At 49.0% G+C, this 16,524-nt stretch overlaps 1 protein-coding gene across 1 annotated transcript in view; it reads left to right on the plus strand.

Moving 5' to 3' along the window:
• The window catches only part of Pdia5 (protein disulfide isomerase family A member 5), an 83,867-nt gene that overhangs the window by 50,718 nt on the left and 16,625 nt on the right, over positions 1-16,524 (plus strand). Inside the window, exons 9-11 of the mRNA XM_052158752.1 lie at positions 658-749; positions 839-910; positions 7,698-7,834. Of these exons, the coding sequence (XP_052014712.1) occupies positions 658-749; positions 839-910; positions 7,698-7,834 (301 nt within the window). The remainder of the gene's footprint in view (positions 1-657; positions 750-838; positions 911-7,697; positions 7,835-16,524) is intronic.

Consider the following 16,524-nt stretch of genomic DNA (forward strand, 5'->3'; position numbering starts at 1 on the left):
TGTCTCTTATGTATAATGAGAACCATGGTCTCCATACCCACATATGAGAAATGGAGTCTGAGATTTCTCTATCAAGGCTAGGTGGGCAACCTGAAGACAGGACACGGGACATCCAGGAAGCCATCCAAGGCCCTTGCAGAGAGGCTCAGTGTGTCCAAAAGCCACTGTTCTGCAACCTAGAAAGATGCATCTCAATTGTCAGTAAAAATTCTACAGCCTATAGGAAAGGGTAGAATAGAAGGTGGGAGGGACATCTGGGAGACAGAAGGACTTCTGGGATAGAGCAGATAGAGGAGATTCACTGGGGAAGATGTGACCAGATGGACACACAGTACCTGAGAACAGGTAAGCAGCCATGTGGCAGCATGAAGATTAGAATTAAATGGGTCCATCTAAGTTATGATCTAGTCAGACAAGAGCATAGAGTCTGAGTCTTGATTCTGGAACTATGGGTATGGGAGGAAGAACCAGGCCAGACTTCCTACATTCTTGGGGAACAGCCATCTGGGGCGTAGCCCTTGAACCCAGATGCCTGACTTTTCCAAAGCTCTCCATTGTTGTTTGGGCTGGTTCAGCCTGGTTGCACACTTCCAGTCTCCCAGTGTGACACCTGGCCAGGCCATGCATGGTTGGAGACCAGTCTCTTTGTCCTTTCAGGTCCTGGCTGGGATGAACGTCTACCCCTCAGAGTTCGAGAACATCAAGGAGGAGTACAACGTGCGCGGCTACCCTACCATCTGCTATTTTGAGTAAGTCTCCCGATCTCTTCTGGAGTGTGCTGCCCCCTGATGGTACTGGTGCCCCTCGCTGAGCCTCTTTGCCTCTCTGCCTTTCACAGGAAAGGGCGGTTCCTGTTCCAGTATGAGAACTACGGGTCCACGGCTGAGGACATTGTGGAGTGGTTGAAGAAGTGAGTTGAGCATTTGTGTCTGGGTCCATCAGGGATTGGGTTGGGAGCATCTTCGGTGCTAAGGGCGGCCCCTAACTCAGGGCTGTGCTGGAGAAGAGATCAAGGAGGGAGAAGGCTGACTGATATAGTATTTGTCTGCATGGCTGGTTTCCCCATGGGGATCTGTGGTAGCGAGGTGCAGGAGCTATGAGGATTTGCTGAGCTGTTGACCTGTGGTGATGGGGTCTTTGTGGAGTCCACCCCTCCCTCTCTTCATGGGGAGGGGCTGTCTAACCTGTCGATTGCCTTGGCATAGTCAAGTCAGAAGTCTTCCCTTTCAAACTGACCCCACCTTCCTCCCACCCCCCACCCCCCACCCCACTGTGTGATGGATAGAAGTATTTCTCACCCTGCATGTCAAGTTTGAGAGAGTTCAGTGGAGGTCTCTCTGAAAATAGGACTGTCACTTGAGTGCTTATTTAAAAAACAACACTGTATCAGAGGCTGGGAAGCTACTCTGGAACATTCTAATGCCTTCGATTCAGAGACACCCCTTCCCAACCCTGCTTTGTGGCAACCATTAATCCCTGTTTTATAATATGATTAGATCTCTGGACATCAAATCCCGCAGTTCTTCCAGCCCAGTCCCTCATCTCAGTGGACATGGGCCACACCAGGTTTCGTCTGTCATCTTCCTAACATAAGCCTAACCTCACCAGAGCCTTCCTGGAGCTCTCTCTCCTGGGGCCCCCAGGCTACCCCTTCCCAGGGCCCACCCTGCTCTCACCGTTTGGTTAGGTGTGCACACATGTAGGAATAGCAGCAGTTTGGGGGTTCTGCTTTGTGGCAGACCCCATTGTAAGCACCCCACAGAACCTCTTGTCCAGTACGCACTGAGGACTGACAGGAAGGTGTTTTTATCTTGTTTCATGGCTGAGTTAACATAAGCAGAGGGATAGAGCGACTTGCCCGAGATGGTAGGTGGCAGGACAGCTGATCCGGCTCCCCAGGAGACGCCCTAGGATCCCACTCAGAGTTCATCCCTTCTCCAGTCACCAGCTCATTAATATATATTGGCATCTTTATTTACCTCAGGGACCCTGAGTGCAAACCATAGGGTTAAAGAATTAGTTATTAGTTAGAGGTTCAAGACATGTATTTTTCAGAAATTGTGAAAAGGATGGAATTTTGTATTAAAAAACAAAACAAAACCCTAAGGATTTCTGTTGGAGTTTTAAAGGTTGAGGCCCTGTCCCCCTGAACTCCCAGGAGCCCAGGAGATGAAGCACCAGTCCACCTGTGTTTGCGTAGCTTTTATCTTTTGGAAGCATTTCCACATCTCAGTCCCTGTCGGTTACTTCATTTTCAGCCCCTGCCTGGGAAGGCCGTTCCCTGTTACTGTGTGTTCATTGTCTTAACCCGAGCCCTCGATTTCCCATTTCCCTTTTTCATTTGATAATAAGCGTGTACTCCCCTACAGCCTGACATATCTCCATCTGCCTTGGGAAAAGGTTTCAACAAATAGCAATCTCATTTGTCACCAGAGCATAAAATCTGCCCGCTTCCCTCCCCCGTCTCTAACCTTTTCTCATTTCAGAACACCCTCACCTCTTTCTCTCGAAGGATAAAGCTTTGTTTGGGGGTCGGGGAGATGCACTCAGAGCGCCCAGCTATCCTAGACATGGGGTTTTCTCATCAGTGGAGATTCATCGTGGAGGCAGCGATCTCCCAACTAGAGCTGGCCTGCTCCCTAACCTCCAGCCTCTATCTGCCTCTCTATATCCACCTGCTGTCCCCCTCTCACCCCCCCTACCCCCACCCCACTGACCTGATCTGCCCACTTCCGGAGCTGCCTGCCTGGAGCACTTCTGACCACGCCTTGCTCCTTCCTACTTCCTTTCTTCTCCTTGAGGTCAGGGGCCCTGCTGTCAGCCTGGTGCATCTGTAGTCTCAGGATGAGAGAGAAACTGGGAACTATCAGGAAGGAAAAACTGGGATCCTTGAAGCCATGTTCTAGGCAGATGTGAGCACTCACTGTTGGGGCGCACCGCAGTTCTTTCCCCAAGTAGGAAGAGATAGGTCACCTCTTTCAAGACACACAGTGAGCTACTGACCTCATGACCCAGCAGGAGTCAGCTATGTTCCCCTGTTGCCAACTACCTTGAATTTTTAAGCATTTTTCTGAGTTTATGGTTTTCAAGGAAGCTCTTTCTCGTAGACAAATACTTTTAAAGCGTGAGGAGAAAGTACTTCTGTGCCCTGTTACCCAGATATTTGGGTGAATTTCCTTCTAGATTTTCTACTTTGCATATCCAGCTCCATGTGTGGTCCTCCTTGTGTCTTGTTTTTTAAGTCTTTACGGGTTCCCTCAATCCTAGTGGACAGGAGAGGACCTCATCTTACCCTCTGCCCTGGTGCTGAGCTGTTCTCCAGGGCCTCTGTACAGCCAAGAGTTAAAAGATCAGGCTATATCCATCCTGGCTGTTTGTCCCAGAGAGAACCTGCCCTCCCTAGAATCAGGCCTGGCCTCTGTGAGCACAAGGGCTCTGGGGTAGACACTCATCATAGTACCTGCACCCACTCGCTGTTCTAAAGGTCTCATTCACCTCTGCTGAGTTGGGGGTGGCAGACAGCTTGGGGGTGTAGACAGTCGTCCATTTTGGCCTAGCTGTACACTTCAGCCTCTGTCTACCAACCAGAGGCAAACCGAGTTAGCAGATACCACGTGTTCTTGCCTCCTGCAGCTCCCAAGTTTTATTTCTATGTCTGTGACTCACACCTCTCCCCAAGATGAGCTTATGGGTGGCCTTTTCAGTCCTGGAGAGCCCAAGACAGATACTCTGCCTGATCTTCAGAGCGTCTGAAAGTAACAGAGTCCTGGAAGGGTACTGAGGAGACAGTAATCCTGCCCCAGCAATGCCCCATGGTGTCCTTTACCTCACTGGTCTTGGTTTTGAAGTTGTGTGTCTTTGTAAGAGTGTCATGTGTTTGTGTGCATGTGGATGCATGTGTGTGCATGCTCGCCTGTGGTCTGTGCAGATACAAATGCACATGCAGAGGCCAGAGGAGATGTTGACTATTTTGCCCTGTCACTCTCTGCCTTATTCCCGTGCAACAGGGTCTATCAACACATCTAAGCTGGCAGCGAGCAAGCCCCGTGAGCCTCCTGTGCCTACCTTCGAGAGTACTGGGATTAGACCATACCTGGCTTCTTATAGGGGCTCTGGGGATTTGAACCCAGATCCTCACACTTGCATACTAAGCACTTTTATCCACTGGGCTATAACCCCAGCCCTTTGCCCCATTTTGAGTTCAAGTTATCCACAATTATCTAGGAATGTCTAGGCTGTCTTTTGTCAATTTACAGAGCATCTACCCATTGTCCATCTGCAAGAACCCGAGAAATAGCCGTAAAAAGGCTATCGAGAGGTCCATTGTCCAGTAGACGTTTTAAGTTGGAGTTGCTTACATAGGCTCCTGGGGTCACAGGTGTGACAGTACAGCTTCTGTCACCCTGCTTCTGTTGTCTGCTGAGGAGAGTTACACAGGGCTCTTCTTTGGAGTTCCTGCTGGTTGGCGTTCATTCTCTTCAGAGATATAGAAAATAAATTCTAATTTCTCTATTCAGAGACCTTTTAGTTTTGTTTGTTTATTTAGATAGCTAGTTAGTTTTTGAGACAGGGTCTCACTGTGTAATCCCGGCCTGGAACTCATTGTGTAGACCAGGCTGGCCTGGAACTCACAGACATCCATGTGTCTCTGTGTCTTTGTGTCCTTTAGCCAGGTGTCTTCACTCTTTATTCAGCGAGCTTTATTAGATGTCTGTTGTGCGTGGGGTACAAGATATAGGAAGGAGAGACACAGCCCCTGATTGTAGACAGCCTGCTTCCTGGGGAGGCCGACCGTGGACAGCTCCTCCTCCCTTCTGGCAGGTGCTCTGTGCAGACCTTGGCTTGCCTGCTCTCTCCCGCTCTGCCCCTTCTTCCCCCGCCCCGCCCCTTCTTCCCCTGCCCCGCCCCCTCTTCCCCCGCCCCGCCCCCTCTCCCCCACCCTACCCCCATATTCTCCTACAAGTGAGCCCCTCCTGCAGTGCTCTCTTGAATATTATCCCCCAGTTGTCTGTGGCGTGGATGCTCCTCAGGATCATTTACAGTGACACCCCCATTTTTAGCCTAGCTGTACCCCGGCTTCAAGGGTGTGGCTCCTGCTGCCAAGGTGATTTGTTTTCTTCCTAGCTCCAGAAATTGTAGTGACGCCTTCTTTGCTTTGCTTTGTATTTCCTGTTGTTTTCATTTTAGTGGGATCATACGCTCAGAACAAACAAAGCCCCCGTGTGGTTTTAGGGTAGTCGCTACAGTGGAAACTGCTCAGGCTCTCTCTTAACACGGTGCCAAGACATAGCTTTTGCATCTCGTGTTGTTGGGTTCTCAAAATCTCTGCTTGAGTTTTTTAAATTACTTTGATTTTTTTAATAGATTATGTTCATATAACTTTTAAAAAATCTAAGATACTTAAGTATGCATTGAAAAGCTTTAACTTCCGCCTTTTCCTCCCTTCCTGTTATCCCTATCACACCTAGAGGTGACAGCTGCAGCGTGTTTCTTGTAAGGTCTCAGCGTCTTTTTTTCCTAGCAGATGCAAACAGGAACATTTCACCTCCCCCTCTTTATACAAGGGCTAGTAAATTATAGATCGCTGTGTGCATGGCCAGGAGCCTGTCCATGCTCCTGTGTGAAGAATACACATTCCTCTTCGGTGTTCAGCCCTCTGCTTACAGAGATGGTTGGCAATATATCTAACCCTCCCCTACTGAGGCATCCTCCCTGAGCCCCACTCTCTGCTATAGATATCGTTTTAAAGCTAACATTACTATTACTGAAATAGAGCCTCACTGTGTAGCCTTGGCTGGCCTGGACTTACTGTGTAGTCCAGACTGGTCTTGAATTCATAAAGCTCTACCCACCTCTGCTGGGATTAACGGTATTGCTACCACACCCAGCTGCTGTAGATATTCACTTGGGTTGGTAGCTTGAGCCCAAATATAAGAAACTAGATAGCATGGAACTAGTGCCTGGCTGCTGACCTCCCAATGCTTGAGTCTGCCACCAGTTCTATTCTTGTTATAGAATTTGGGGATCACAACCTGTGTCCCAAGTCAGGTCCCACCCTCCCATCCTCAATAAGCCAATGAAAGAGCCAAATGAAAAGTGGGAAGCAGACCCGATATGGTGGTGCACGCCTTTAATCCAGCACCTAAGAGGCAGAGGCAGGCTGATCTCTTCGAGTTCAAGGCCAGCCTGGACTACATAGCAAATTCCAGGATGCCAGGGCTACATAGTAAGCCCCAAAACAAAAACAAACAAAAATAAATAAGTGGAAAGCAGAAAAGGGAGATTTTTTTTTCCAGTGTGGCCCCATTGGGAAGAAGGACAAAGGGGATTTAGCACACACCCCCCTCCCCCCAAGTCTATCTTTAGGGTTCTGATGTGAAACGAATGTTTGAATAGAAGACCAAAGATACTCGAAAGCAGTCCTGGTCAAATTTGGTCCTGCCACCTATTGGCCCATTACCATCTGGGCTTCAGTCTGTATTGAGGACTGTATGAAATACCTTTCAGGGAACCCGGTTCCCCTCCAACCAGCACCCTTTCTCGTGTCTATGGACTCCCTTGTTCCAAGTCTGATAGTCAGATTGAGAGCCTTGCGCCTATCTCCTTAGGAATCCTTACTTTCGCCAGGCCAGTTACAGTCTGACGTTGACATCGAGTAAACAAAGTACCCAACAGCTGTGCCACTCTCTCTTTCTGGAGACCAGTGAAACTTCAGCTTTGAGGGCAGCTCAGTCTGCAGAGCCAGCATTGTCTTCATAGACTCTGAACCCAGCTTTTCTTCTCCGTGAGCCAGTGTCACTCTCTGATTAATCCTCCAGCCCTGCCTGCTGGCGCTCAGCAGTGTTGCCTGCTGCAGGCACCTACAGGCAGGGAACAGTGCTTGTCTTTTCACATTTGTCATCCAAAGGGTTTTTGTTAAAGCTGCAGTTGAGGTGCTTTGGCAAAGGGACTCAGCAGTAAAGCAGCAGGGATCTTATGTCACCAGCCACGTCTTCCTGGCAGGAAGCTGGTACCTGGAAGCCTTCCCTCCACTTAGCACTAGGGGCTATAGACGCCAGTGTGTGGTTCTCTGTGGAGCAAACAGGCTTCTGAGAGATCAGGTAACTGCCAGGGCTGAGGGCTCTGAGAGTCAGCAATGTCTGCTCTCAGTCTCTAGTAGGATTGGTGAGGTAGTGCAGATTCCAGCAGGGTGTATACCACCAACCTAGTTTCCCTCTGGCTCAGTGGTCATCTACCCCCCCCCCACCTTGTTTGCTCAGCCAGAGCACTCCTTCCTGTGCCCTGGCCTCACTCCTACCCTCCTCCTGTGTCCTACCAGTGAGTGGCTCAGAGTAAGACATCCAGCTTCCACAGTGGCCACTGTGCACCCTCGCTGTGTGCTCTTGCCAGCTCGCTGGAAGTTCGCACTATCTTGAAAAAGCTAGCAAACCCTCCTGGGGAAAATAAGATGCCCTGAGCTGTCTCAGAAAGCTGTAGCAAACCACCACCATGTACACTGGGTATCAACTAAGTACCTTTCTGCTTGGGGAGGAGGCAGAGATGGGCAGGGCTGTTCCTCTCCATCCATCTCCAGGTCCAGGTTCCAGTGTATGAAAGACCTTGGTGGTGGGAGCTATGTGTCCAGGGGGCTGGATTTTCTAAGAGCTGTTCAGACCCCAGGGCTTGCTCTGAGCTCTGCCTGTTTTTTGGTCTTCCAGTCCACAGCCGCCACAACCCCAGGTCCCCGAGACTCCCTGGGCAGATGAGGGCGGCTCCGTTTATCACCTGACCGATGAAGACTTTGACCAGTTTGTGAAGGAGCACTCCTCTGTCCTCGTCATGTTCCATGCCCCATGTGAGTGGAACGCTGCGGCCCCTACCTCCCCCTTCCTCAGAGAAGGCCATTGCCTTGGGACTTGCTAGATAGGAAACGCAGTGGGAACTGGCATGGTGCCTATCCTCAGATCATGCACAAGTCCTGATCTCCAACAGAAGGGCGCAAAAGTCCTGATCCAGGGCTGGAGAGATGGCTCTCAGGTTAAGAGCACTGGCTGCTCTTCCAGAGGTCCTGAGTCCAATTCCCAGAACCACATGGTGGCTCACAACCATCTGTAATGACATCTAGTGCCCTCTTCTGGCCTGCAGGTGTACATGGAGGCAGAAAGCTATATAGGGCCACAAGTGTCCCTCAGCAGAACTCAGTGAGGATCCATCCCTCTCAAGCCTGAGTGTCCTCCCCAAAGCCAGCAGGGGCTGAGGAGTCAGACTGGGTATGCCCTTGGATACTAGAGCAGTACCGGCCCACCATTTACCTATGGTGGGTCGAAGGTGCGGAGAGGGCCTGCGCTGGCTTGGTAGCTGAGTGAGCAGGCAGTGAGGGACATCTAGAGTGCCCCCTGCTGCTTCCTATGTCCTTCCTCAGACTGGGATGATCATAGAGAACCCCTGCTGCTCTCGGGAGTGGCTAGAAGGCATGGAGCTCCGAATCTTTCTGAGCCTGTGCCCTCTCTGTGCTGTGGAGGACAGAAGGTTGACTAGGCAGCTTCAGGAGACTGGAGCTGCTCCTGGGAGGAAGGACAAAGGATAGCAGCCCTGTGTGGAGTTTCCAGGGTCTTCTGGGAAGGGCTGGCCACACCCAATAGGAGATGAGCTGAGTGGCCTGGGGTGAGGTGTGCCCAGGTACCTGGGAGGTGCTCTGCCCTCGTAGCCTCCTGCTCCCAGCTGGGCCCAGTGGTTATGAGGGGAAAAAGTTACAGAGAAGAAAAATAGCAAGAATACCGTGCTTCACAGATGAGTGCTGGAACTGCAGTGTCGGAGTGTGAGAGAGAGGAAGGCATAGACACACTCCAGGAAGAGGAGGGAGTGGGATTGGTTAATCCTGTGGGCGGAAGGTGCTCTTGCTAACAGAGTGTCTTCCAGGGTCTTTCACCTTACCCACAGTGGCATCAAAGGAGTGTGACTAGCTAGCACCACCTTGTAGACAGGATCGGCACAAATTGCCCACTGCTTGTGAGTCTTGTGCTGATTCTGCCTTTGGTAGCTATTGAATGGGGATGGGAGGGAGGGAGACGACAGGGGTCTAGCCTGACCCCTTGAGGGGACATTTCTATTAATTCCCCTAACATTTTATGTTTTTCTTAAAAGTGCCAAATTCAGCCAGATGGTGCTAGTGCACACCTTTAATCCCAGCACGTGGGAGGCAGAGGCAGGCAGATCTCTGTGAGTTAAAGGTTAGCCTGGTCTACAGAGTTCCATGATAGCCAGGCCTACACAGGTAAACCGTGCCTCAACAACAACAACAAAACAAGCAAAAAAAGCCAAATTCTTGAGAAGCCAGAAGAAAGAGTTTCCTGTGGTTTGTTTCTAGTTCTAGAAAACAGACAAAAAGCTCAAAAACCTTTCTTTTCTCCAAGACTCTTTGGGCTCGAGGTCTTGTTTGGCCCTGCTGCATAAGGACAGTGACAGAGGAGCAAAACAAGATGGCGTACATCTGTAATCCCAGCCCCTGGGGGAGTGTGAGGCCAGCCTAGGCTACAGAGCGAGACCTCATGGGGTGGGGATTGGGGGCTTAGTTAAGGGTATCCCTAAGGTTAGCGATACTTTAGAGACACCCACTGCCTGGACAGCAGGCAGCACTGCCTCCATCCCCCCCTCCCCCCAGCTAAAATACGCTTCCCTGGCCTGTCTCAGCATTATGGATGGAAGCAAGTCTTGCAGGAAGTTACTATGTTGGACTCAGAGCTGAGGTCACCCTGCTTGCATCTCCACCCCAGCTGTGCTGGCAGATGCTCCAGCGTTCTCCTTCGTGTGTCTATTCTCTGCCCAGTCACAGATGTTCACTCATGCTCTGTCTGTTTATGAATCGATGACCGCACTTACCCCTGCTTTCCTGCAGAGTGAGGGGTTCATGCAGTAGGGGTTCACTTCTTGATGAGCTGCCTGCTGACACCCCCTTAGACAGCGATAAGATACCCCTGCTTCAGATAGTGTACTCTCTAGATCCTCTTTCCTTGCTGGGAACTGTGCCTTTCTGATTAGGAAGGGCTGAAACCTCATGGTGTAAAGGAGAGTCAGAGCGGGATCCACGGGGAGCACTCTTAAGTTGCCTGGCTTTGGACTTTGAGCCAGGGTGTTCCCAAAACCCCATCAAGGGACTAGAGGCCTACAAAACGATCCTGGGTTTCTTTCATAAAGAGATGGTAAATCCTGAAAGTCAGTAGTATGTCTGCTGTCAGTGCTCGGCCACATAGAGAATAGCAGGAAGACAAAGACGCAGGCAAGCAGAACTGGAGTGTGTCATCACAGCGAACCATGAAGCCTACTGAGCTTCGCTGGCCTGGCTTGGTCCCTAGGCAGGGTGACAGGATCAGAGTGAGCATGCCTCTGTCTTAGGGAGACATTCAATAGGCGAGTTGAGAACGGGACAGGAGGGGGCCACTTGGAGGAAGTGTCCTCGTGTGCCTTGTGCCTGGGCCTGTCTGGAGAGTGTATGCTGTGAGCATTAAGACAGACTTTGGGAATCGCAAGCTTTATTGGTGCTTAAGACCAGCTAGCTGAAAGAGCTGACGTTAAGAACATCACAGTAGACTGTAGGAGAGGGGTTTCTGTGAAAATAGTAAACAAACTCGGTTTTAATGACTCTTAGCAGTTTTATAGGTAAGCAATACAGGGACGTATGGGGAAGAAGGTCCAGCTTACTCCCAGCCGGCTCCCTGTGAGGCCTATGGGCATTGTTTGCAGTGTCAACCTCTGTAGTGTGCTAAGAGCTGACACCATGGCTGCTTCTGCCCTGGGCTCCCTTTGAATGGCTAGTGAGCGAAGGCCTTCTGCTTTCCTCCCGACCTATGCCTACCCAAGCAGGAGATCCTGGCCGTGGCATGTCATGTGTTTGGTGCCTGTAGCTTCCTCAGGGTGCCTGTGGGCCATGCTCCTGCTCCTAGAGGGACAGGCATATGGGCCCTGCTTGTTGTATATTGTCAGTCCTCTGCATTGGACTGACCATGAAACCTCTGTTGGCCCTCAGCTTCTTTGCCTTCTTCCTGTCTCAGCTTGCCCAGTGGCCTCATGACCCTCCCTCCCTCTCTTCCTCCTTCCCTCCCTCCTTCCCTCCCTCCCTTCCTCCCACCCTCCCATCAAGCCATACAGACACTCCTGCAGCTGATACCTGGCAGTCATTGAATGACTAGCACCTGTCAAGGCCCTCTGCAAGGGCTAGCCATACTCACCTGGGTCCTCTCTCTCCAGGAGCTCGGTTGGCCTCCTGGGGAGGACGGTGGGAACGTAAGCCAAGGGCTGGCAGAGGTGTAGGCTCATGTGTTGGCAGAGCCTGGCTTTGCAGCCCTGGAGTGTCTTCTCTAAGTCTTGCACGTGACCTCCCTCTGACGCTGTGAAGGGCTTAGCATGAGCTCTGCATCGTGGAAGTCTAGCTCTAGGCCCACTTCAGCCCTCAGGGGACAAAACAGGGTCTGCAGAAGGCTTGTCCACAGGTACCGGCTATTGCCACACTCTAGTGCCTTCTGTTTCTTTCTGCTGCATTCTGAACAAGAAATCAGACAGCCATCACTCACGTTCTCTCCCTGTTATTTCCTTCCTCCCTCCCACCCTCTCTCCTTCCCTCCCTTCATTTGTTCCCCTTTCCTCTCCTCTTTTTTTAAAAGGCAGGGTCTCTAGGCCAAGCGGCCTCAGACTTCCAATGCAGTCAAGGATAACCTTGAACTTCTGACCCTCCTATTTCCATCTCTCAAGTATGGAGGTTACAGGCATAAGCTACCACGTCCAGTTCTGTAGTTCAAGGGGTCAAACCCAGGGCTTTCTGTGTGCCAGTCAAGCATGCTCCCACTCGAGCCTTACCTCCCAGCCCCTTTCTTGGTGTCTGTTCCTCTCCTGGAGTGCCTGGGAGAAAGTACCTCCATGGTATGGAAAAATATTAATGACTGAGAAAAACAAAACTACTCCAGTCCATTTCTAGATGTGACTACTCCATTTGGAGGTGTCATTTTGCTAATATTTTCCTTTTGATTTTTCTCTTTTTAAAGTAAATTTGGGGGGGTGGTGGTGCTGGAGAAATGGCTCAGCGGTTAAGAGCACTGACTCTTCTTCTAAGGTCCTGAGTTCAATTCCCAGCAACCACATGATAGCTCACAACCATGGGATCCGATGGGATCCGATGCCCTCTTCTGGTGTGTCTAAAGACAGCTACAGTGTACTTATATACATAAAATAAGTAAAATCTTTTAAAATAAATTTTTTTGGTTTATTTTATTTTATATGTATGAGTATTTTGCCTGCATGTATGTATGTATGCTATATACATGCCTGGTACCTGGGGGAGACCAGAAGAGGGTATTGGATTCCATGATACTGGAGTTACAGCCCGGAGCCACCATGTGGGGGCCAGGAACCAAACCCAGATCTTCTGCAAGGACACCAAATGCTCTCCGCTGCTGGATCACATCTCCAGCCCCCCTTTCCCTTGCTTTTAACTTAACATACAGTAAAACTGGCCTTTTTGTCAGCGCATATATAGATTTGTGTACCATCGTGCCCTAAAAGCCTTTCTGCTGCTGCTGCTTCTTTCCTGATTGTACAAATACTTTAAGAATAATGGCCATGCCTTTTGCTGCTGCTGCTGCTGCTGCTGCTGCTGCTGCTGCTGCTGCTGCTGGCAATGCAGAGCTCACAGGCTGCATCAGAGTCCGATGCCATCAATGGGAAGCCCCCTCTCCACCCCACGGTCGGACACTGCTAATGTCAGCATTGCCACCTCTTTCTGCAATTCTTCATCTATATCATGGAATTTTCTTTTCTTCTTCTTTTCAATTTTATATGAGCAGGAACATTCTTTATCCATTTTCTGTGGCTTGACTGTTTTCACCTACCAGTAGGTTCTGATCTTTTGCTGTAGATATAAGTGTTGACATTTAAATCTAAGCACTGAGTATTGTGTTATAATTTGGATATGCCACAAATTTTAAACAAATCTCCTGGTGATAGACATTTGTCCTCAGATCTTCACTATTCAAACAGCACAGGAAACATTTCTAGACATTATGTTGGAGGCGACGTCTAAATATTTAGGATTAATTGACAAAGTGAAGTTGCTTGCCACAGGTGGGCAGGTTATTCTGGAACTTATCTAGAAACATCCAGAAATGTTTTACTGTACCTGTATGTATGTGACAGAGTCAGACCCCTGGCAAACCTTGGTGCTGTGTTTGTGGTTTGAAAGTGAATATCTAACTAACATTGTCTCTCATGCGTCCTGGTCCATCCTGGTGGGTGTATGCAGCTGAGCTTACCAGAGGAAGCATGTGACTGGAGGTAGGCTCTGGGGTTTTAAAAGCCACCGGTCATTCCCAGTTTGCTCACTGATTTCTGCTGTGCTTTGAGATCTGAGCTCTTTTCTCTCTTAGTGCCTCACTTTGATGATGATGATGATGATGATATGATGATGGACTCTGCCCCTCTGCAACCATAAGCTCAAACAAACCTTTCCTTCTATAAGTTGTCTGAGTCATGATGTCTTATTTCAGCACTAGTTCTATAGCTAAGACATGGTTCGAATCTGAAATGTCCCTCACAACCTCATGTTTTGAATGCTCAATCCCCCAACTGAGAGCAGTGTTTGGGGGAAGCTGTGGATCCTTTAGGAAGCTGGGCTCTAGCAGTTAGAAACAAGCTACTGAGAGTGAGCCTTTGAAAGTTACCACCAGGCCCTTCATTCCGGCCTTCCTCTTTGCATCCTGGTCCATCATGATGGGAACAGCCTCCTTCTCACATTCCTACATTCCCACAGCCATTAGTGAGGCTGATCTACCAGGCCTTCCCTTCTACAATGGGCCAAAATTCCTGAGAACCATGAACCAAAAGAAATCTTCCCTCCCCTAGGCCATTTTCTGTCACAAATTGAGGTCAGTGCCACAGAAGGAACGGAGACAGGTAGATACTTCCGGCCTTTGGTATCCCTACTGAACTCAACAGTGGGCAACTTGCCTCCTACAGCTTTCCTTGCACTGAAGACACTGAACATCCTTTCATAGGATAACCGGCTGTTAGCCAGCTTTCCATCACTGAAAACATTGCTAAAAAAAGCTAGATTAAAAAGAGGGGAGGCTAATGGTTTCAGTTGTGGTTGTCCGTGGTTACTTAGCCCTCCCTGTTGCTTCTGGGCCTCTGTCAGAGCAGAGCATCATGGCAGGGTGCACCGGTGGAGGCGGCTGAGGCAGCCAGAGAAAACACAGAAAGGAAGGGATATGTCTCCAATGACCTTACTCCTTCCAGTATATTCCACTTCCAGGGCTTTCTGTATCTCTGACAACACCATCAACTGGACTCTCGAGTTTTTAGGGGGCATTTAAGAGTAAAACCAGTGCTCCAGCCTTTCAAGTTTCTTCCATGAAAACAACCTAATCATACCTTTGCCCACTTCCCACTGGGCTGTCTTTTTACCCAGAGCTCTGTCATCATGGGCATTAGCCTTCATCATCTGTTTATGTGTTTTCTCTGTATCTCTGATGTAGTCTTTAGCTTGCTTCTGGGTGCTTCTCCTTGTACAGAGCCATGTTGTGATATATCCTGAGTAATTGCTATGAATTGGGTGTTAATTCTGAACACTTTTCATATATTGCTTCATTTCATCTGTATGACAAATCCTGTCAGGTTGATATCATTATTCTGTTTTATAAAAGGGGAGGCGGGTACCAGCAGGCCAAGGAATTTGCCAGAGGTCATATGGCTGAACCTGGGCAGTCAGGAAGAAAATTAACCCTGGTAGTGCTGGAAGCCACGCCCCTGCACTAAGCCTTTGGGGGGGGGGGTCTGCTTTTCCTACCCTTAGCTTGTGTTTTGCTTAGGAAATCCACCCGAGAATATGACACCATTGTCCTGTCTTCAGTATAATGTTGGTTTTTCATTTCCTTCTGGTCCTTAAAGGTTTCGTTTGCTGTGCCAGAGGAAGGAACTTTACCTTAAGTGTTGTTGTTGTTGTTTTGTTTATATTTGTTTTTGATTTGCCTATTCCTCTTTTCCCATTAACATTGTCTTCTTGATATTTTCTTACATTTCTAAAAACACCTTTTTGTTCATGCTTTTGGTGGTCGCCTGATGTCCCATCATATAATGGCACTGTGAATTGCTCAGCCAGCAACATAATGTTGAGACTGAGTTGTTTACTGAATTTCCCATTATAAACCATCCTGCCAAGAACACTTTTCATGCATAAATATTTATCCACATGTCAGATTATTTCCTCAGGATTGAAACCTGCAAATTAAAAGTTAAAAGCTTGTTATCAGCATTTTACAATAACATAAAAGATGGGGTGGAATGTCTGCAGAGTGAAGGACTGTGATAAATAGAAGGGTGTGGCTCAGTCCTGGGGGTCAGTGAGTCTGTGGCCCTTGATGGTACCCAAACATCAATGATTCTTCCTGCATTAGTAGGAAACCCACTGGACTGAGCTACCAGGGAGTTTTATAGATGAATTTGACCTGGAAAATTCTGCTTTCAGAGTCCAGGAAAGCTAATGACTGGTCTATAATACAATTGTCAGTGGAGGTGAATGTGGTATAATCTAGAGGGGTTTGGGGGCTTTGGGGTGACAGAAGGCTAACAACCCTAGAGCCAGAGGGGAATAGCGTAGAGGTGTTTGTATGAGACCTCTGCAATCACAGAGTTAGCAGCAAGCACACATAAGTGGGTGATAAAAACCCAACAAGGAAGTCTGGCCATAAAATGTAATGGCCTGACATATCACAGTGAGGACACTAATACAGCAGGCCAGGGCCCTGCTCCTCACATCTAACGCTCCTCTGACTACTCTGCAGCTCACACAGTTGGGGACCTCTAGGAGGCAAGGCCTAAGAGGTTGGGACACTATATATCATCACAGCTCCCCATAATGGATGTTGTTGAGGAGCAAGGTATTTCTCAGCCAGACCTTTCCCTTTGTCTGGGCCTGGGCCCCTCATCATAAACTCTGACTGCAGCCTTTTATCACCTTCTCTTGGTATCTCGTTCAGAGAGCAGAAGATGCTAGAATAGGAAGCTTTAGTGATTTCTAGTGAGCTCTGTTGTAGGTACCAGAAATGCTAGACCAGCATCCAGAGGCTGGAGATCTCGGAAGACATTGTCTTCAGACAATGGGAAGGGGCAACAGAAGTGACCTCTGGGAGTGAGGAGGGAATGTGTGTGCACAGAGGGCAGCTTGACCACCCACTTCGCCAAGAAGGGGTGTTAGTCACTTTAGCAATGATTTGTACCCCTGACTATAAAACATTTCATCTACTTAAGCCTCTTGTTAGTTTTTCTATCACTGTAGCAAAATACCAGAGATAGTCAACTTCAAAATCAAGAAGGGGCAGTTCAGAAGTTTCTGTCCATGATCCATTGGCCCCATTACTTTTAGGCCAGAAGTTCTCAACCCATGGGTCACGTCCCCTTGGGGGTCCCATATCAGATAGCCTGCATATCGGATATTTACAGTAGGGTTCTTAACAGTAGCAAAATTAGTTATGAAGCAGCAATGAAATGATTTTACGGTTGGAT

This window comes from Apodemus sylvaticus, chromosome 15 (genome assembly GCF_947179515.1).
Source record: "Apodemus sylvaticus chromosome 15, mApoSyl1.1, whole genome shotgun sequence".
NCBI lineage: Eukaryota > Metazoa > Chordata > Mammalia > Rodentia > Muridae > Apodemus > Apodemus sylvaticus.